This window comes from Juglans microcarpa x Juglans regia, chromosome 5S, assembly GCF_004785595.1.
Source record: "Juglans microcarpa x Juglans regia isolate MS1-56 chromosome 5S, Jm3101_v1.0, whole genome shotgun sequence".
NCBI lineage: Eukaryota > Viridiplantae > Streptophyta > Magnoliopsida > Fagales > Juglandaceae > Juglans > Juglans microcarpa x Juglans regia.
Genome location: NC_054603.1, coordinates 137,066 through 159,292, shown reverse-complemented (window position 1 = coordinate 159,292; position 22,227 = coordinate 137,066). Strand labels below are relative to the sequence as shown.

Sequence of the window (22,227 nt, the reverse complement as noted above, 5' to 3'; positions counted from 1 at the left end):
CTTCACATAAAAATATACTTTGCTTTTTATAATTTCTTTCTTTCCAAGTCTAAACAAATGGAAATGCCTAAACAAGGTAGTTAACTTTGCCGCAAGTATCCCGACGGACGCTTTGCTTTGAATGTAAAGTAAAGCCTTTAATGGAAAAAGATAAATGGATCAGCATTTCACTACCCTCATTCACAATGTCACATGATCCTTTCTTCTCTTCCAATAATGGATACCCTTATCCCCAAACCCCCGCCAGATCCGCATGACTCTCTCTCTCTCTCTCTCATGATTAGATAAGCATGTCAGTTAAACGCGTAAGAGTACAGTAATTGACAGATGATCATCAGCTCATCATGATCATGATCATGATCATGATCTATTATAATGAAAAGGCTATTACAATAAGTTATACTTATTTAATTAGATTTAGCATGCATCTTTTCATGGCCGGATATGATTCGATGCCTATATATATATTGTTATAATCTTCAATAAAAGTTGATGTATCAAAAGGTTGTAAGAGTACCATATCCTACTAATTCAATGAAATTATATTCTTCTAGATAGATCAATATTAATATATCAATAACGAATAGAATTAAAAAGAAAGGCCGGAAAGAAAGATACATAGTCTTGACATTTTTTTTTTTTTTTTTTTTTGCAAAATCGATGCAACATATTAACTTCAAATCAACAATTCGTATAACGATTATATATGTACATAGTTTAGTTTATGTCCATAAAATCCTTGATTGGCATCCTCTACAAATAAAATAAAAATGCCAATATCGGAAAAGTTTTGGACATGACGAATCAATGTATATCATGCCAAGAACATTTTCTGACTAATTATATACCTATATATCATACACAGGAAGCAAGCAACTGTTTGAAAGAAAAAACAATTATAACCCAAGAAATTAAGGAACAAACGGGATATATTCATCTTTTATATTCTTGATCAGTAGTCCCACAAGCACTCCAAATCAGCAATGGGGCCAACCAATGGATCATCGTAAGATCTGTTGCTTCCTTCATATAATTGCTTTGAGACGACAGACGAAATCTCCGTGTTCATGTCAGTGCCAAATCCTGTGTCCTGTGAGAGGCTGGCCATGGACTGATTGGATGAGAACTTCTCCACCTTGCACTGCCTCTCTAAGCCAGATTTTCCGTTATTGTTGGCTTCGGTTGCTCTTAAAATAGCTCGCTCAGTGATTCCATGGTCATAGATGTCAGTGACGCTCTGAATTGAACTAGCCCTCCCTTGGTGCAAATAATCAAGGTTTGGATTTGCATGTAAGGAGAACGGAGGATTCGAACCAGGATTTAAAAAGGGGTTTGCTGTGGGTTTACTCATGAGACTAGCCTGGTAAGTAGCGATGGGGATAGAATTATTGAAGGGCAGCTGGACGATCTTCTGGACTTGCTGCTTTAGCTGCTGCTGGTTGTTCTCCCTCATTGAGAAGTATGAGGGGATTACCTCGAAGTTGTTTTCAACACAGCCAGGCCTTTCGTTGTTGGAAAATGGGGGATCCACGAGGGAAGGGAGTGAAGATGATAGATCGTCCCCCAAGGAGTCCATCCTCAGCAGGGCGTCTGGGACTGAGGCCTTTTTGATCCCTGAGCTCTTGTGGAAAACTCTGCAGACAACCCATTCATCCTGCCAATAACAATAACAGCAGACTCTGTTAGTTTAGATTCCTCCCCTACAGTTTACCCAAATGAAAGAAAGGTCCCAACCTACACAATACTACTCTTCTAATTAAAGAGGTGAACATGGAAAAGCCACGAAAATGTTGTTAAGGCATACACTTTGACCTTACCTTTGCAGACTTGGGGAGGTTGCAGTACGCGAATTTTCCTTCCAGTCTGTACTCGTGCATGACCCAATTGGTCTTCTCTCCTTTTGGAGCCCTCCCTTTATAGAACACAAGGGTCTTCTTCATCCCAACAAGGCAGCCTTTCCCCTTGTATATCTCTTTATCCTTTCCTGTGGCCTTCCAGTATCCAGATTCCGTTGCTCGATTCGTTCGCATGCCTGTTGGATACTTCCTATCTCTCAGGCAGAAGAAGTACCATTCTTTCTCTCCCATCTTCGCTTTCTCTGCATGATATTTATATGTCGGGAATGGTTAAGATAATTCAGAAAAAAAAAAAATAATAATTAACAAACAGCCATGGACGTTTTAAATAGAACTTACAAATAATGGAAGAAGCAGAGGTAAACCACAAAATAACTTACTTGGTAAATCCCAGGGTTCGCACTTATTGAGATCAGCTTCGCCAATAGCACTTGCACTAAAGTTGCTATTCACCACCTTCTCTGTAAGATAATAAGTTATAACCTCCTCCTCCGTGGGGTGAAATCGAAAACCCGGAGGCAAACCGATGAGGTCCTCTCCTTTGTTTACCACTATTGCCTCTTCCATGAATTAAAGTACTTGATTTCTATAGGATTGAAAGAATACAAACCAAACCCAAATATCCTCAACTTCAACAAGATAATAATATATATCACGAGCCTAAATATTTACAGAGCAGAAAATATCGAACAAGGAAATCTAAAAATGAAATAATACAAACAGTAGTTATGAAAACCAAGTAGAGAAGAAGGAGAAGATAGAAAAAATATATAGAGTTCTACTTGAGAAGGAGTATCGGAAGAGGGCAGTTAAAGGAAGTAGAACAGAGGGGAAAAGCCGAGAAATGGAGGAGCTTCTTCAACAGCTCATATTCTCAAGATCCGTAGCCAGCAAGACACTTGCCAAGGAAGCCTTATCGAGGGTTTAATCGTTTTGTTTGTTTGTATATTTTATTCGAGTGTCGTATCTGGGTGGTTTCTGAGCCATCTGCCTGTTTGAAAAGGAATGAGAAAGAAAAAAGGAAGGGTGAAAAAGGAGGTTTCTATGCACGTAGGAGGGGCACATGTTTCCAGCACCGTTTCACATAAAAATAACAACTTTTATCACCTTAAACCTAACTTCAAAGAATTTTATGGCATCTTAGATTAATCTCTTAGAAAGTCTCTGTTCAAAGTATCTTTTGGTAGTGGTTGTTGGCTTGGCTCAGCTGGTCCATATGTGGCTTAATTCACCAGTTGGAAAAACATGGGCATGTGCATATTATTCATATTGCAGGACCAGTCATATAATCAGCTTGAAATATGGAGAGTAATAAGATGCCTGATTCCTCCATTAGAGTGAGGTCACATCATCTCGTCTCATCTCAACTAATAATCTCACTATTATTTATAAATTATTTCATTTTTTTTTCATTTCATCTTACTATTTAAACGAAATTTTGGGATAATTAAGACTCAAAAGTCAAAAGATGAAGGAAAGGAAACAAGTTTTTGTAAAACTTTCGAAGATATTAGCTGGGCTAGTGGCTAGCATGCCAGTTAAAGTCTAAGGGAATGTTTGGTGAATTAGATGAGATTAATCTATAAATAATATTGAAATAATTTATAAATAGTAATGAAATAGTTTGAGTTAAGATATTTTATTAAATTTTGAAAAATGATTTAAAAAAAAGTTAATAAAAATATGATAAAGTTAAAATATGATTAAAATATAATTTTTATTTAAAAATTTAAAAAAATTAAATTATTTTTTTTTTGAGAAAAAAATGAATAAAAAATTTGAAATGAGATGAAACTATCTCTACTTCCTTCCCATCAGCCCCGGTACAACAAGTGTCTAATTTTTAATAAAACTTACAACTGTTTTCACCTTTAATATTTATAGAGAAATCAAATTCTATCTAGAAAAAAATAATAATAATAGTGTGTGGAAGACGGCTAAACGGGACCCATTTGGATTCATCGTTTGAAAAAAACTGCTGTGTTGCGAAAAAAAGAGGGATTGGATTAAAATTAAAAATTATTAAAATATATTTTTTTAATATTATTTTTATTTTGAGATTTGAAAAAATTAAATTATTTATTTTATTTTATGTGAAAATTTAAGAAAGTTATGATGATTAAATAAGATGAATTGAGATGAGTTATAAAAATAAAGTGAACGTTCTACATCGACCCATTGCAAGATGCTACCATGTGCAATTCTCATTAAAAAAAGGATTTGTCATTTTCAGCTGTTCGTTATATTTTGGTTATGCAATGGAATGCAAGGGACTGGATCGAGGACTGATTAGGTTTTTTTGGCAGCTTCCATGAAGTTTCGATGAAAATTTCAATATACGTAGTTGAAGAGCAAAATGCGTAAAACATCTATGACATTGACAATGGTCCTTCCCCACTGCATAGGCCATTAGTTGTTCCATTGAAATGTGAATAACCGGGAGTTCAAGGGGCTAATCGAAAAAAAAAAAAAAGAAGAAGAAAAGACTATGTCTCGTTTAGTTATACAGATCATAAGATGAGACGAAATGATAAATCTTTAAATAGTAGTGAGATTATTTGTGAATGGTAATAAAATGATTTGAATTAAGATTTTAATGGAGTTTCGGGAAAAGAGAAACTTGTTCCTAAGGATGTAATCGGTCACTAGAGGTGTAATATTTTCAGTCCGAACCGGAAAAACCAATCGGACCAGATTGAAAACTTATTTGGTCGGTTTTGGTCCTCCATTTGTGGGACCAAATGGGTTTCAGTACGGTCTCGGGGTAAGGTTTTTCCACCCTGAACCAGACCGACTGAACTACAAATATATATTTTTAAATATTTTTTATAAATTATATATATTATTTTATATAGTAGTTATATAAGTAAATTATGTAATTTTCATCTAACCTATGACTATTGACAATATAAAATGCTAAATATATAATTATTAATTAACTAATATCATTTAACTAATATATAATTATCAAGTTTGATAATTTGAACTTTTTTTAGACTATTTTTAAGTAAAAACTGAGCAAATAAAGTTAAATAGTTGTATTATTCAAAATTATAAACATTGTGGACTTTTTTATACTAATGGGCCAAAAATACATATTGTGGGCTTTTTTGTACACTTCAAGAATGGACTTTTTTGTATGATTGCCCCCCTCATTTGAAACTGACCTGGACCATATGGACCGATAGCTAGCGATTCAGTCCAATAGGGGGCGATGATCCATAATCTCCCTCGGACCAAACTGATTTACACCCTTAAGGGTCACGGACTGAAAACCTCAATCCATTTTTTTTCAAACCGTATCGGATCGATTATCCCTAAGGACTAGATCAGACTGATAGCTAACAGTCCGGTTGGTCTATATGAGCTAGGAACATTTTTTCCTCTTTTCTTTTTTTGGTAAATAAATTAATGCAAAAAATTAGTAAAATCAAAATTAAAAGAGCTCTTTAATGTGGATTATGTAACTAACTCATTAAAAAATAATTATTTATAATTATATTTATAATGTTAATAGTTACTAACTTAGTACTTTAGTAGAGTATGAATCTACATATAATAACATATAGGAAAACACTATGCCCACAAAAGATATCCACCGAAATTTTTATTAATTTTTTTAATTTTATTTTTTACTTAATGATTAAATAAGTATTTTTAAATGAATATGTGATTTTTTCTTATTTTTAAAAAATATTTAAATAGTTTAAAAAATAGTAAAAGAACAGATAAAAAATATAAAATTTTTTTGAGGTGTTCGGTAGATGATTTCGATAGAAATCTTCTGTGGCCGTGACGTAGCAACGTCGTAACATATATTATCATATGAGTTATCGTATGATATATTAGTTAATTGATAGCATATATTATTTCACTCTAAATAATATATTATATATATATATATATATATAATATTTTAAAATTTTATATGTAAGCGATTCGGTCGGTTTTGACCCGGTTCGGTCCAAAAAAATACACCCCAGGACCGGACCGAAAACTGAATTTTGGAGGCACCATAGATCAAGGTTTTTAATATTGTTTTGTACCGGCCGGTAAGGTAGAAATATGCCATATCAACTAGATAGCTAGTACAGAGAAGGGTCGTGTTTTGTACCGGTCAGAATTTTGATCGTATCTATCGATATTTCGGATTTTGATTGATATTTCATATTTCGGCCTTTACTTCTTCTTTTTTTTTTTCATTTCTTCCTCATTTTTAGACCATCAATTCAAACTAGACTATTTATATATATAATTTATTCATATATAGACTATTCTGAAACGGTATCCGAAACAGTACCGGTATCGAAATATCTCATTTCAATGCCTCGACCGAAACGGTATTCAAAACACTCCCATAGATCGAGATCGAGTAGGGGTGAATTCGGTCTGATGAGGTCGGTTCTTCCGGTCCAGACTGAAAAGTTTTCACTATTAGGAGAGAGAAAAAATTGAATAAAAAAATTATAAAGTTAAAATAGGGTTATAATATAATTTATTAATATTATTTTTATTTTGAGATTTGAAAAAATTGAATTATTATTTGTGTTTTATTTGAAAGTTTGAGAAAATTGTAATGATTAGATGTAAAAGTTTAAAAGTTGAAAATTTGAAATTGAAAAATGTTTGTATTTGAATGGTATTTGAGTGTTGAGATAAAATGTGAGGAGATGGTTTCAAAGATTTGTGAAACCAAACTAATAAAAAATCAAGGGAGGAACAAGTAACACAACAACGACAAAGAATACAGAAGATAAAATGGTGTGGGGGCCTTCAAAGAAGGGTATATGTTCTGTAAAAAATGCCTACTACCTGGAGATCGAAAGGAAAAGTGCCACCGAAAGAGAAACATCAAGAAGAAATGAAGCAAACAATAGATGGAAGGGCATATGGGAATTGAACATACCAAAAAAGGTGAAATTATTTTTATGGAAGGCTGGGAATGACTACCTACCCACAAAGAAGAAGTTATACTCAAAGAAGCTAGTGGACAATAAACTTTGTCCAATCTGTAAACAGGAGATTGAGGATGTTATGCATGTTCTATGGAAATGCACTGCTACAAATGATGTATGGCTTGAGTCACTGATTAGAATTAAAAAATGGTGCATTGGTGAAGATGACTTACTGGATCTTTGGGGAAAATTGATGATGAAACTGTCAAAAGCTGAACTAGAAGAAACAACAACTGTGATGAGAGGTTTGTGGATAAGAAGAAACCAACTTAATTTTTAGGATTTCTTCAAAAAACCTGGGCAAGTTTTAAGCGTTGTAAGGGAAGAGGTGAAAGAGTTTCAAAGAGCTCAAAGCCTAATATGCAATAAATAACCTAATGCAGTTGTTGTGAGACAAGTGGGATGGAAGAAACCAAAAGAAAATTAAGAGAAAGCCAATTGGGTGCAGCATTTTATCAAAAGGAGAAAAAGATGGGAATTGGAATAGTTATAAGGGATGAGAATTGGGAAGTTTTAGCAATTGTTTGTGGTCAAAGAGGGTATGTACATCAAGCAGCAACAACATAGAGTCAAGCCCTCTAGAGAGCTATGGAGATTTGTAATGATCTCAATTTCTGTAGTGTAGTGTTCGAAGGTGATGCTCAGGTTGTTATCAAGGCCATCAATGAAGAAAATGAAGAATTTTCAGACTATGGGATGGTGGTAAAATATGCAAAGAAGATGATCAAGAACATGATAGATTGGAAAGTGCAATTTGTACATAGAAACTCAAATGAGGTAGCTCATATACTGGCAAAAAATGCTTTAAAGTTAGATTTTGAATAGATATGGATAGAAGAATTTCTTGATTGTATTATTCAAGTCTTAGAAAAGGACATGAGATGTATTGACAACAATCTTTATCAATGAATACAAGGAGATACGTTTTGTCTTTTCAAAAAAAAAAAACGACGACAAAGAAAAAAAAAATGAAATATAGCTTAAAACTAGATTAGTGCTAATGAAAAGACCAAAGTCATCTCAAATTCTTGTCTCAACTTAAAATTTCAAGTGAGAGACATAGACATTTATTATAGAAGAGGTATTTATTACTCATTTATACTAGCAATTATAAATGTCTTATGACACATTTTATGTATTTTTCTCTCTTCCAATTGGCACTATCAAGTTTGAACATGAACTTTAAATTTTTTTTCTAATTAAACATATTACTCGTTTTATTATAAGGGCAGAAAGGATAGGGCAATCTAAAAAATTGATCGGATCCCACACTACATTTAAAAATAATTACAAATTAGATTATAACCTATTCCTTCTTATGGTCAGCAAGTCACCCATACAGGGTGGCCGGTCAACTACCTAAGGGGATTGGGCCACAACCCAATAGGCTGGTAACGCTGGTTGCTTCCATTTTTTTTTTCTTTATTAAAGGGATTGGGCCACAGCCTGATTGCTTTCGTTTGTTTATTATTATTATTATTGTTGTTGTTGTTGTTGTTTAAATTTCTTAAATTTATTAAAGGATGCACTGCAACATCAATTTGTATGACGCTACCGGCTACCGTTCGGTTATATTGGGATGTCTTATTGTTTTTTTTTTTTTTCTTTTTTTATACAAAGGGGTGTTAGGTTTTCCATTTAAAGAATCGGGTCATGTGTCATCAGGCCATCAGACTCTTGACAGGTATCATCATTTATCAAAGAAACTTACATCTATGACCGGATACATTTTAAGATGTCCTCATATCAAACATGACATCATAAATCGAAACAATACATTTAGAGCTCCACCAGTACACTATTTCCTTTTGTAAATGACCTGATTTTCACTATAATTGATATTCTTTCCAGACAAACGTTCAAAAGGTAACACTTTATGCCTAAACAGAGACTCAACTTTGCCTTTCATAAAAAGAGAGGACTCAACCTCTACAAACAAATGTTCGAGAGACGAACTCTTTTTTATTTTATTTTAATTAACAATAAGGAAACTAAAAAGGAAAATAGTAAAATAGATACGAAAAAAGAAGGATTACAATTTGGACCAACTCCAGTAGACTTCGGAATCTGTGACGGCTCATAAAGGCAACACACTTGTCAGTTGTCTCTTTTCAACCACAAAGATCATAACTAAAAGGTCTGATAGTGGCGAGTCCAGTAATCATGTTGTTTTAAACCAACATGCCGCGATGAATCTTTCTTTTATAGGTACTTTACCCTTATAAACGTATATTGCCAGTTTTTTCTTTAAACAAAAGGCAATATAATAGTAAATTCCATTATTAGAAATAGAAAAGAAAATAAATTTATTAGATCATTATTTAATAAGATATCGCACTTGCAATAATTATACAATTCTGTTACGGGCAGGGGACTTGGTGCAGGAATTGCGCACACCTGCCATGTCAACTATACATAACTAAAGAAATAAAAAAAAGAAAATGCAAGATGCAAGAAAACACGAAAAGCCTTTTCTCTCCCCTCCTATCAATGGAAGCTCTAAACTTCATCAAGTTCTGGAGAACTATCACCACCACCAATCCCTTCACCATTATTGCATTTCCTAATCATTCTATGAAAAAAGTTAATGAACTTGAGGAGGAAGAAGAAGACTATTTCTTCAACTTGGAAATTATTGTTTATGATTCTAACAGCAAGAAAGACAAAACCGACACTGACCCAAAAACAAACAATCACAAAGAAAACAAAATCATGCTCAAGTTTGCAGAGAGCGCCACCGCAACCCTGCCAAAAAAGGCGACTTCAACTTCTTGGAGCCAACCCTCTCTCTATCTCCTAATGATCCTATTTCTAGAAGAAAAATCCTCCCAATTGAGCCGAGCTCCAAGCCTCAATGATCGCTTTGTTAAAATCTTCTCCCAGATTCCAAGTTCTCATGTTCAAGAGGCCAAAGTCAGAGTCAATGCCAACATCAAAAACAGAGAAAACAAAGTCCAAAAGCTTTTCCATGGACACCTAGAAGCAGAAAAAGCAAGAAAACAAGACCTTCTTCACAGTGAAGCTTGGGGTAGATGAAACTCCAAGTAGCTCACCATTCAAGAGAGCAAACAGTTTGAGAAAAGCTGAAAGCAAGTTACAAGACCACCAGATCTCTCAAGGCTCAAGAACAAAATGATTCTCGAAGGAGGTGATACAAAAATACTTGAACCTAATCAAACCTCTGTACGTGTCTCAAAAAGATACAGCAAAAAATTAAAGTTCCCCTAAGTGTTATCCGCACCTTCCCCATCGTCTTCTCAGGTGACAATAGCTTTGCCTGAGAAGAAGCACTTGAGGAAGAACAAATCACCATTTGCGGCGATCGGAGTGACAGAGCCAGTAAATAGGAGAGACGATGGAGGAGGGAGATGAAGGAGGGAAACTGAAAATAGAAGAGTGAGTGAAACGCACCATATGAAACGCACTGCATCCATCCTAATGAAACGCCTCGCATCATTTTCCACTAGATCCACCAGCTTTTCGTGCGCAATTCCTGTGCCAAATATCCTGCATCCATCATCTTCCTTAATTGTATGCATAAATATTACTTTGATAAGTTATTTTATCAAAATATCCATCATTTAATGCATAGTTATATAAAAATTATAAAAAATAATTGTAAGTATATCATTTTCTTATATATTTTTTCTTATAAATTATGGAGGATCTTGATAATGTATAAGATAATAAAAAATGGGGTGTAAATTCATACGTTGACTCTGGCGTTTTGACGAATTTCAAATTCAAACTAGTGTCTAGGTTTCAAAATTTGAAAAAATCGTCCTTGTGTTGTGCACCATACTTCAAAGTGATCAATTTTGTCTAGTTTTTGTGAATTTAGGTCTTGTTTGATTATACATGTGAGATGAGATGAGATAAAAATTTATTATAATATTATTATAATATAAATTTTTTAATATTATTTTTTTTTAAGATTTGAAAATGTTTTGAATTATTTTTTATTTTTTATGCGAGATTTTGAAAAAATTGTATTGATTAGGTGAGATGACTTAAGATGTTTTATGTAACCAAACGAGATTTAAACTTATCACAAAAATTACCCTCTTAGCATCTCACAATAGAAAAATTAAAAACATTAACAAATTACAATAAAAATTAAATAAAAACAAAGAATTGGCTGGTTTGGTTACACAAAACTAAACTATCTCATGTCATCTCATATGAGTAATGTTACATACAGTCATGAAGTGTACATGAGTAGTGCAATCAGTTTAAAAAAGAATAAAATCTATTATTAAAAAATTAATCTTTTTTATATAAATCTCATATTTATTCATTTTTTTTTAAAATGATTATAAGATACTTTCACACTTACGACTATAAGTATCATTTCTCCATTTCATATAATCATTATAATTTTTCTAAACCCTCACATAAAATATAATAAATAATTTAATTTTTTTAAATTTTAAAATAAAAATTATATTATAATAATATTTTATTTTATTTCTCGTATCACTTTATCTGAACCGATTAATCAAATTAGGCCTAACGTTAACAATGTATTTTTTATATTTTTAAACTCTAACCGTGTCTTCTGCCTTTTTGTCACGTTTCATTTGATTGGTTTTGACATGACAGATTAGTGCTTCCTCAAGCATTTTTTTTTGTCAGTAATTTATGGAGAATTGTAAAAAGAGATTACTTTGAAATATGGTAGCATATCGAGTCATGGACCTTTTTTTTTTTAAATGAACCTTAAGACCATTTTTATTATTTTATATTCACAATTTTTTATTGTAAATTGACCAACGACGAGGTTGATTTTAGTGAATAGTAATTAAATAGTGTAAATAATAGTAAAATAATTATAGTTATGATGTTTAATGAGGTTTTTAAAAATAAAAGAGAAAAAATTAAATAAAAATATTATAATTTAACAATGTTAGAATATAATTTTCAATATAATTTTTAATTAAAATTTAAAAGAATTGAATTATTTTTATATTTTGTTTAAAAGATTGAAAAAATTGTAATGGTTAGATAAAAAAATATTAAAGATTTAAAATTAAAAAATATTTATATTTAAATGATGTTTAAGAATGAAATAAGATAAAGAGTAATGCTAGGCTATCACCCAACATTGACTGTTAGGCGTTAGCCTAGTACAAATTCATCTTCTTATTTTTTTCAATTTTTTTTATCATTTTTAAATATTTTTAAAAAATATAAAAAAAAATCAATACATTAATAATTACTTTTATAATTATTAAGTAAAAAAAATTAAAAAATATAAACAGTGTCAAAATGAAATGTGTGTCAAAGTAGTGCTTCTCATGAGATAAAACCTTCTGACACAACTTCTGTAGCTCAAACGATCAAAATCGTACGGAAAGAAAGAGCAAACAGATGAAGGAGATAAAATGGGCAAGCCGTAAATTAAACGGTTGCCTATCAATTGATATGACCATTTTGTTTGTCAAGCCGAGCGAACTAAATGAACTAATTAAATCAGATCATATTCTCTCAGAAGCAATAAATTAGAATCTATTGTAAAAAACAATTACAAATTAGGATAAAAAAAAATCTATACTCTCCTCTTATTCTCAAAATATAGACCAAAATCCAATCCCAATTCAAACTGATGGAATCTTGGGCATCATCACCTTTGGATACTTCAGCTTGAAACCTCTGACGCCTAAGAACCACACGCCTATGAATTTCAAATGTGCGAATTAGCTAATTATGTCATCTCCGATCATGTTAAGGCCGACACAGCCTCTATTGCACTGCCTAGTGGCCAAGCTGCTTCAACCAGGGCATTACGATATTTAACTTGCTTCACCAATGTAATCTCTTGCCAAGGATCTAGACCTGCACCACACAAAAAAGCATCAAAGAATTCTACTTCGATTTTCCAGGTAAAATATCATCACGAACTTGCACAAACGACATAAAGGTGAGTTCAACTTACCAAATCCCTCTACAAGCAACGTATACTGGTACACAAGATCCATGCATAAAAATGGCAGGTTCTCTTCCTTAACACGTGGATATGCAGCCTTGGCATTCACAAGTTTAGTCTCACAAGCACGCTTAGCTGCCTCCCTAAACTCCCTAGGATGAACTTTGGCAATGGGAACATTTGGATCGGCAAAACCAGCCTATACATAAATAAGTGGTCAGAGAGCCATCAACAAGCATAACAAGGAATGCCAACATTATGGCTCGCATCTACTAAGCAACAAAATCAAGGATGATTGGTACCTCAGCAGCCCTGTCAAAGAAAAATGAAGCTACAAAAAGATTCTTCTGTCCATCCCCACCACCACCATTCCATACCCCACCAAATGTGCATTTCATATGCATACATGTAGATTCATTTACTTTGAGAGCATTAGAAGCCACCCTCATACACTCGTCCACATTTGAGCCAGAAGGGGAAGCTGATGCTGGATACTCAACTCCACCGTATTTATAAGACCCTTGCAAAGAGAAAGACTTTAATTGAAATATTAATTAAGAAAACACGGAGAAGCACACTGCATGCATGCACACATATACATTCACTCACTTTCCAGTTGTCAATGCTCCATTTGTTTCGAAACACAGTAAAGTACAGATTCTTCCATCATTCAACCTCACATGGTTGTGAGACTGCTCAATTTACCAAGCATCTAAAAATATCCAATTGGAACATAAGGGTAAAGGGAAAGTTCACGGCTGGGGGGTGGGGGTTGGGTGGGGAGAGAGAGAGAGAGAGAGATCAACTATGAAGTCGGGAGAGCAGAGAGAGAGATCAACTATGAAGTTGGGAGGGCAGGAAGCTCACTAAGTCAACTGACAATCATCAGTTGGTTTTGTTAAAACCCGTCTGAAAAGCTAGTACACGGATATGAAAATAGAAAGTAGATGATTCAACCCTGCTCCATGAATTATTCACACAGACCACCATCTAACATGTAGTAAGTTGCTTGTAATTTAGAAATTAGCAGGTCATGTGTCTAGACATCATGCCTAGTGAAAAAGGAGGAGATCAACATACCATGATAACCAACTAAGATGCATGGGTTGCTAGAGTCTTCAGAAACCTTCAAAATCTCTGCCCGAGATGCTAGTAAGCCATAATGCAAGTAACTGCAAACATGATGCCAAATCCATGTAATAATCCACATAATTTTTGTAACTTTTGGACAGATGAAAACAATAGATATAATTGCAACTTTTTTATAAGTAGAAATAATTGTAACTGCATAACAAATCAATATAGTATCAAGCAGTCAAAGGAAATGATAAGATCTCTCGTAACAAGAAGATAACATCAACATATGTAGCATCCTCAATATACAAAACATAAAATCGTGAAATTAACTTAACTAAAAGAAAGAGAAAAACCTGTGAACATAGAGGTAATATTTTGTTCCCATAAGGTACATTTCCTTTACATATGTATCCTCTCCATCTGATATCCTTGGTGCATTTGCAGCATCTGCATCTGAGATAGCATAAGCCATTTGAACAGATCCACCTCCAAGGTCAACTACTCCAACTGTGTTTGAATATTCCTTCCCTAAATTTCCCAGCAGGTAGTTTATTGTCACCTGCAAACAAGAGGCAACTTAAGACAGTATGGAAATTTATTCATACCCCATATTCTATTCTATAGGCTAGAATATACAGGACACTGATGCTCTATTCAATTTATAATAATGTGCAGTAGCAGTAACATGCTTTCTTGAATTCTTATCTTTCACGTTTCAGTTGTCGTACATGGCCTTTTTTTTCATTGGTCAATAAATCTCATTATGATAGCAGCAACAAGGATTTCCCTTTTGCTTTATTTCAATGAGCATATTCCAGTAATTATTACCAATAAGAAACAATTTTGTGCTTAGCTAATTTCTCCATTTCCTTTGATTTTATAGGAGCAACTGATGTCTCACTATATTTTTATTGAACAATAAATACCCAGACATCATTAATATCAGCTTGAAAACCAAAATCAAACACAGCCTCATTGAATTGTAACATAGCAAAAATGGAAGGTGAGTGTGTTGTGGAACTTGGATTCTAGATTACATGTAGTCAAAGGCCCTATATTGGCATGATGTTTGGTGTGGTAATTTTGCTCTCAAGATGGTGTTTCCAGCTCTTTATTGAATTGCTTCTGAACAGGAGGCTTCAGCGTTGGATCTATTGGACAGCTCTAATGGCTCTCATCAGTGGGACGTACTTTTTATTAGAGCTGCCCATGATTGGGAAATTGGAGTCATTTTGGAGTTCTTTAGCTTGTTACACTCTCTTCCGTGTAACATTGGGAGGGTAGGTTGCTTTGGAGGCACATTGGGAGCGAGAAGTTCACTGTTTGATCCTTGTACAAGGTGTTGTCTTCTCAGTGTCATCTTTCTTTCCCTTGGAAGAATATTGGGAGCAGTAAGGTGCCTAGTAAAGTTGTTTTGTTTTTGTTTGGACAGCTTCCATTGAGAAAATCTTGACTACGGATAATTTCAGGAAGCGAGGACTTATTATCATGGATTGTTGCTATATGTATAGGAAGAATGGTAAATCTGTGGATCACTTACTATTACACTGTGAGGTGGCAAGGGCACTATGGGATGATATATTTAGTAGGACCGGGCTAGCATGGGTGATGCCTAGGAGGGCAGTGGATCTTCTAGCATGTTGGAATGGTCTACATGGCAGTCCTTATGTGTCTACTGTGTGGAGGATGATTCCTCTACGTCCTATGTGTGTGCAATTGGCTCGAAAGGAATGAGAGGAGCTTTGAAGATAGGGAGCATTCTTTGAATGAGCTTAGAAACCTTTTCTTTCACACTTTATTTCTTTGGTTTCTGCTATTTTCCTTAACGGAACTACCATTCACGATTTCCCTGTATCGTTTTCTAATTCCTAAATTGTATTAGGTGTTTTATTGTGTATATTTCCTGTGTACTTGGGCAACGCCTTTTGTTGCATTTCAATAAAATTTTACTTTTCCTTACTAAAAAAATGTAATCAAAGGCTCTGCTCCATTACACATTGATATCTTGAGTTCTAGAAAAATTAAAACAATTCTACAAATGTAAGATAATATCCTGCTTGTTCAATATAGAATACTATGTAATCACAAACTAAGCCATTTTGCAATATATATATATATATATATATATATATATATATATATCAATTTGTTAAAAATACAAGATTTATCAATTTAACTTTTAAAACTTCATATATTTTTTTATAAGTATTTTTCAAACTTTTAAAACTTCATATATGGTTTACCTAACTAACTTAAAAAATATAATCTGTACATATGAAGTAACTAATCGTTAACATGAATTCATTTAAGAACATAAGATCAAGTCATAAAGTTTGGTTCATCTAAGAAAATAATAAATTAATCACATAGCTCGTGACCAAGCTCGAATTCATTTTAAAAAATAAAACCCGAATGAACAAAATGTTGACTCACAATTACTAGTCTGGTCATTTTGCTGAGTTATTATTTTAACATGAAAAAATCTACACAACCTCCTACTATTCACACAACCTCCACACACCACACTTTTTTTAATTTTTATTATTTTTTTCTTTTATCAAATATATAATATATGAATAATGAATAGAAAAATTAAATTAGTTTAAAAAGAATAAACTCAAAAAAAATTTAAAAAAAATATTAAAAATTTTAAAAAATATGGTATGTGGAGGTTGGGAAGGTTGTGTAGCATTACTCTTTTAACATTGATATAAAATTATCCTCGTGATCTTCTTATAGGCTCAGATTACTTGGATATGTCCAAGAATAGTATCTTCTAATTAGAAAATACAGATTGAGGGGGTGCTGAAGGAATGCACATCTCATGCTTATGTAACAAATGATGAATGATAAAAATGAGAATGTCCAATAGGCAATCCCCAGACTGTCTGTGAAGAAGACAATAAGGAAGATTTAACAGCCTAACCCTTACACTAAAGCAAGGGCGAATGACATGGCCTCAACTTGTAGCAATGAATAACGGAAGTAAGTTGTCAAGCGCGCAATTATAAAGCATCAAGTCAACCATTGGTACAAGTTTTAAGAAAGATATTAAGTTTTAAACACCATACCCACTGATAAGAACCTTCTTGAGTTCCATCGATGACAGCAACTCCATTGGGCTCGGATTTCAGAGTACTTCTATGTTTTAGAAGATCCCTAACCTTAAAGCGGAAAAATGTTTCAGCCACTAAATGAAAGTGAAAACTTAAAAAGTACTAATCCAAAAAAAAAAAAAGTGGAAGCCTAAAAAGTCTTGGATATAGCAATAGCACGAAGAAAAGATTTTACCGCTTGCAAAATTCGATCGGAAACATCGCCTTCCAATGCTCTCAAGCCTGCAGTTGCCTGACATTAACATCAAAACCCAATCTTTCAGTAAAATGAAATGAGAGTATCACTATCAACAAGGGAAATTTAACATATATTTATATAAGAAAGCACTAATGACATATTACGGACCCCAACACGAACGGGCGTCTTGGGCCGCAAATCTTTGGGGACAACACTTTGAGCTTGATCCAACAGGGAAACCAGAGAATTGGCAGCGTCCCGGGGATTAGAGGCATACTCGCTCAAACCCTGTTTTGTCTACAATGATAATAAAATGAAATGAGAGAACATAGCAAGGAGTAGTAATAACAGCAATTCGCCCACACCCAGATTATCTATCAGTCTGAATCGAATGGGTAATAGCAATGGCAATGGTAGAGTATTAGTACCTGCAGGAAGAGCTCTAGATCTTTGCCGATGGGCACGAGATCGAGATGCTGGTCGAAGCAGAAGACGTGGACTCGACTGCCGGAGCTACCGGCGTCGAAGATAACGGCGTAGGACTTGGGGGATCTGAGATCGGAGGGTACCTTTCGGTTGCGGTATTCCTGGAGGGACTGAGAGGGAGTAGAGGCAGGCATCAGGACGATGAGGAAGGTGATGAGGAGGAGAGGGACAGATATTATCAGCAAAACCCCTCGGAAGCGGTGGATCTTGTCCGACAAGGACTCGTGGCGGAAGACGGGCCGCTTTTGCATTTTCTCGAATTCCAGTGACTGTTGTTGATGATCAGTTGGAGAAGTGGACTGACCGTCCAGCAGTTCGGCCGAAGATGGGGACCGATATCGGATCTGTCCGTTTCCGGTGGCGGCAGCGGCGGGAGGAGCCTTCAAGGACTGGGATTCCTGTACGGCCTCCAGCTCTCCCAATTTTGGTTCCCACCGACTTTTTTCTTTTTAAAACTACTTTTATTTTCGAACGATTTTGATAGATGATTATATAAATCAATTAGAACGTCGATCACGTGAGATCTGAGACACGCAGTCACAGTGCCATTTTTTGAGGCACAGAGCTACAGACATATAAGACGCCACGCTGCTAGTACAGCCTTCCTCTTCTTTCTTACTTTGAAGGAGAATGAGCGTGCGTCGCGTCTTCGCTCCTCTCTAACTTGAGATCGTGAACTTGAAGGAGTACACCGACTCGGCCTCGAACGATTTACCAAAATTCTTTGCCTCAGATTTGTCAATTTCTCATTTTCTCTAATAATTTAACGTGAAAAAAATCTAGTTATCATTTTTTTTTAACGAGTAATGTTCATCATCTTCTTGTCATCTTATAATATAGTATTAGATAATTGATTCACAAATAAAATATAATAAATAATATCTAATAATTTAATATCATATCATAAGATAATGAATAGATTGGTTTTTTTTTATTATTATCATCATTTCAACATTTTTTGGTAGAAAAATTCTATTCATTATCTTCACTCTACACATTACACATAATGTAACGTCCTGATCTCGGATAGGTCAGAAAGTTACTTCTTGTCACTTAAAATCGTAACTCACTGTACATATATAAACTTCAATTTCTCAATTACTCATACATCTCATTGTTTTAAATCAATTACTCCAAATTGATTAACTAAAAACACTATAGAGTCTCAAAATAAATGTCAACTTTCCAAAATACCAAGTCAACAGAGCAAAACAAAATTACCAAATAAAATTCTCCAATAACCCAAGTACTCTATTTGTACTTAATACACTATACTCATATGGCTATTTCCTATTTTCAAACTTCAACTGAAATATCCAAAACATCTGAAAATATTATAGAGATGATGGGGTGAGTTATCAATAACTCAATAAGTGGAGAACATATATTAGTATGCAAATATAAGCATTTATAGAATACATAATGCAGAATAAAACATTTTCAATTTTAATATGCAAAACAAAATATGTTATCAAAATTATCAGAGCGATGAATCAAAATATTTATATTCCAAAGTCATTTGACATAGCATAACTGAGTATCATCACCATCATATCATATCAGAGTATTATATCGAAACAGAAGTCATGTTTAATCCTTGTGGTAGGGTTGTGCTATATTCGGTGCCCAAACCAGACAGAGACAAAAGTGAATCTTCTTCTTATTATTCTCAGAATCCCAAGTGTGCAAATAGGAATGACCACAAGGAAAACCACTTTGTTTTCAAAGTGGGTGCACTCAGAGACAAAGAAGTTGGTACCAACCCAAACAAAAGTCATAGTTTTACACCCGTATTAAAGTCATAGCAAAGCAAAAACAGAATCAAACACAAATTCAGGATGTCATGCCAAAGATTTTCAAATGCTTCATCATGTCAAGAAAGAGTACAATATAGATTATTATCATTTTCACATATAAAAACAAACTTGAAGCATCTTCATATAAATATGTACAAATATCAAGATTCATAATCGCTCTTTTATATATCAGAAAGCTGAATGCCAAAAGTTACTCATGTCTACACCTAACTGGGGTTGTCTTCACATTTATTTTCAAGACAAACATGCATATTTTCACAAATCAACGTCAATTCATTTCTTTTCTTTTATACCAAATCTGGTATAGAAACCTCGCTTACCGGAGTTTTTTAACCTTTTTGAATTTTTTCATAACCGTGTCGAATGAATATCAATCGTTATCTATACAGAGTATTAAAACGTTACTAAAATTCTAAAAAGGGGTGCTAACAATTATCCTTTTAACTGAATACATAAAATGAAAATAACTTTAATAATTATTTTGTTACATGCCAAAATTGATAGATACTAATATTATTTAAATTTTATAATAGCCTATCTGCACTTACAATTTACAACTTAATAAAATAATTATATCAAATTCAAATACTATAAACAAAGGAAACTCATTCAGTAAGATAGACTTAACTCAGTTTTAAAGTATTTAAACTAAAATTAAAATCTTATTATTTACTACTAAAATTAGTTATAAAATACTTAAAATTTAATTTGAATCCATAAGTATTTTTTATATAATTTATTATACCTCAAACAAAGCCCACGCAAAGCAAGTTTAATATAAAAATCATGCCCAATATGGAACCATCCTAATAACAGGGTATTTTGGAAAATAAATCATAAACATGCATGGGCTCTTTGAGATTTGAGAAAGGCATGGAAACAAAAAGGAAATCTGAGATTATAAAGATCTCCTGACCAAAACCGTGTGATAGAGGAGAGTCCATACTCACCGAGAGAGGAGGAGAGGAGGGACAGGCAGTGAGGTGGACGGAGGTCAAAGGTGGTCAGCGTGGCGGCACAACACTTAGAGATAAACACTACAAGAAATAAGACCTTTTGCGGCGATTTTATGTCTGTTAGAAATTAAATCACCGTAAAAAGTCTTTAATTGCAGCGATTTTTGCATCGTCGCTATATTTTTACATCAAATTTTGAAACTGATTTTTTGCGGCAATTTTTTCACTTTTTGATACGGAAAAATTCGCCGCAAATACTAAATCGATTTTTTACAGCGATTTTTTACTTTTTTGCAACGAACACATTCGGCGGAATATTATAAAAAATTTTGCGACGGTTTGTTAATCGCTGCAATTGCTAAAGTGGTCTTTTGCAGTGATTTTTTATCTTCAGAAATCGCAAAAAAAATCTTTTTCCAGTGATTTTAAAATCGTCGGAAAAAATCGCAGCAAATACAATTAACTGCGGCGATTTTAAAATTCGCCGCAGAATTCAGCACAAAGTTGAATATGCTGATGGAATTCACTATTAAACTTTTTACGGAGACTTTTTTCGCCGCAATAAACAATTGTCACTGTAGATTGTTCTTTCCGTCACTTTTTGCGACGATTTTAACTCGTCGTAAAAAGCCATTAAAATTAAAGATACCGCTCGTTTTTTAAACATTTCCCTCCAGGCTCCAGCCGTCTCCCGACTCCCCCCCCCCCCCTCTCCCCAATCCCTCAGTCGAGCACAACCCACGCCGTCGCGCACAGCCCGTTACCACCAAGCCACCGCCACCTCACCTCGACGGCCGCCCCCTCCATCTCCCCCAGCCCCCCACCGATCTCTTGCCTCCCCGAATCTGGCGTCACCCCTCTCTCTCTCGGATTTATCTATGTCGCCGCCGCTAGGGGCGCCGTTCGCCACCACCCATAAGTCGACGCCGTCTCCAGTTCTCCGTCAGAGCCCCCTTCTCCTCCGCCTAGCCTAGCAGCCCGAGTGCCTCCCTTTGTCCCTTACTCTGTTCGTAACCCACGGCCACCAGCTCTCCCCAGAGCCGCCTTGCTCCTCCCGATCCACCACTCCACGCCAAGCAACCACCACGACCACCCCTCTCAGCTTCCTTGTTAACAAATTTGGCTTGCCAAAGAGAGGTTAGGGCTGATTTTGTTCGGTTTCAGGTATGAGTAATGCCTTCCTTACTCTTCTTGACATTGTGCAATCACATTCATTGCTTATATTTGGCTCACTACATTGGTTTATGCTAATGATGAATTCATTGGTTGTGTTTATGTTCATTGTGCTACATTATGTGTGTACCAGTACGTGGGTGTGGCAAAATTCATTGGTTTCGGTTATGCTAATTATTTTTAGATGTGTACTTTGAGAATTCTTCATTTGTAGTTACCAACATTCAAGGTCGCTATATTGCCATGTGCTGTTTTTATTCAGTATTCTATGTTCATAATGCCATCGTTGAGTCCTTCAGGTACATTTAAATTGACGCTTCAGTTTACAAAGAATTACCGAAATATGCAATGGCCTATCTGTATGCTATAGAAAGAACTACACGTATTCTAATTATTAATCAAGCTTTTGAGGAGGTTGTAACATGACCCCTTGACTTAGGCAGTAGTTTAGGAGCTAGAAAAAATGCTTTCCACAACCCCATTTACACACATTTTGTGCATTCAACTGTCTTTGAAGTTCCAAACTATCACCCATTCAAAATTAGTGAAAATGCTAGGTAATTGAAGTTCCAAACTATCGTTGAAGTTCCAAACTATCACACATACATACTTGCATGATATATGCAAAACTACTAGTTGACATCCATCACTTAGATTTCTTTTATTCTCAAGTAACAAGCTCATGAT

At 34.4% G+C, this 22,227-nt stretch overlaps 2 protein-coding genes across 2 annotated transcripts; both read right to left on the bottom strand.

Annotated features, from left to right (window-relative positions):
* Window positions 1–670: 670 nt before the first annotated feature.
* LOC121268448 (NAC domain-containing protein 87-like) lies at window positions 671–2,926 on the bottom strand. The gene is made up of 3 exons (XM_041172736.1): window positions 2,237–2,926; window positions 1,818–2,098; window positions 671–1,654 (listed from the first exon to the last, which is right to left on the bottom strand). The coding sequence occupies exons 1-3, from the start codon at window positions 2,421–2,423 to the stop codon at window positions 953–955; spliced, it is 1,170 nt and encodes a 389-aa protein (XP_041028670.1). The 5' UTR covers window positions 2,424–2,926; the 3' UTR covers window positions 671–952.
* Window positions 2,927–12,187: 9,261 nt separating this feature from the next.
* LOC121267811 (apyrase 1-like) lies at window positions 12,188–18,359 on the bottom strand. Its single transcript, XM_041171876.1, has 9 exons — window positions 17,537–18,359; window positions 17,277–17,405; window positions 17,106–17,162; window positions 16,886–16,978; window positions 14,168–14,373; window positions 13,818–13,909; window positions 13,040–13,257; window positions 12,747–12,936; window positions 12,188–12,646 (listed from the first exon to the last, which is right to left on the bottom strand). Exons 1-9 carry the CDS (start codon window positions 17,843–17,845, stop codon window positions 12,531–12,533), a joined length of 1,410 nt encoding a protein of 469 aa, XP_041027810.1. The 5' UTR covers window positions 17,846–18,359; the 3' UTR covers window positions 12,188–12,530.
* Window positions 18,360–22,227: the final 3,868 nt, after the last annotated feature.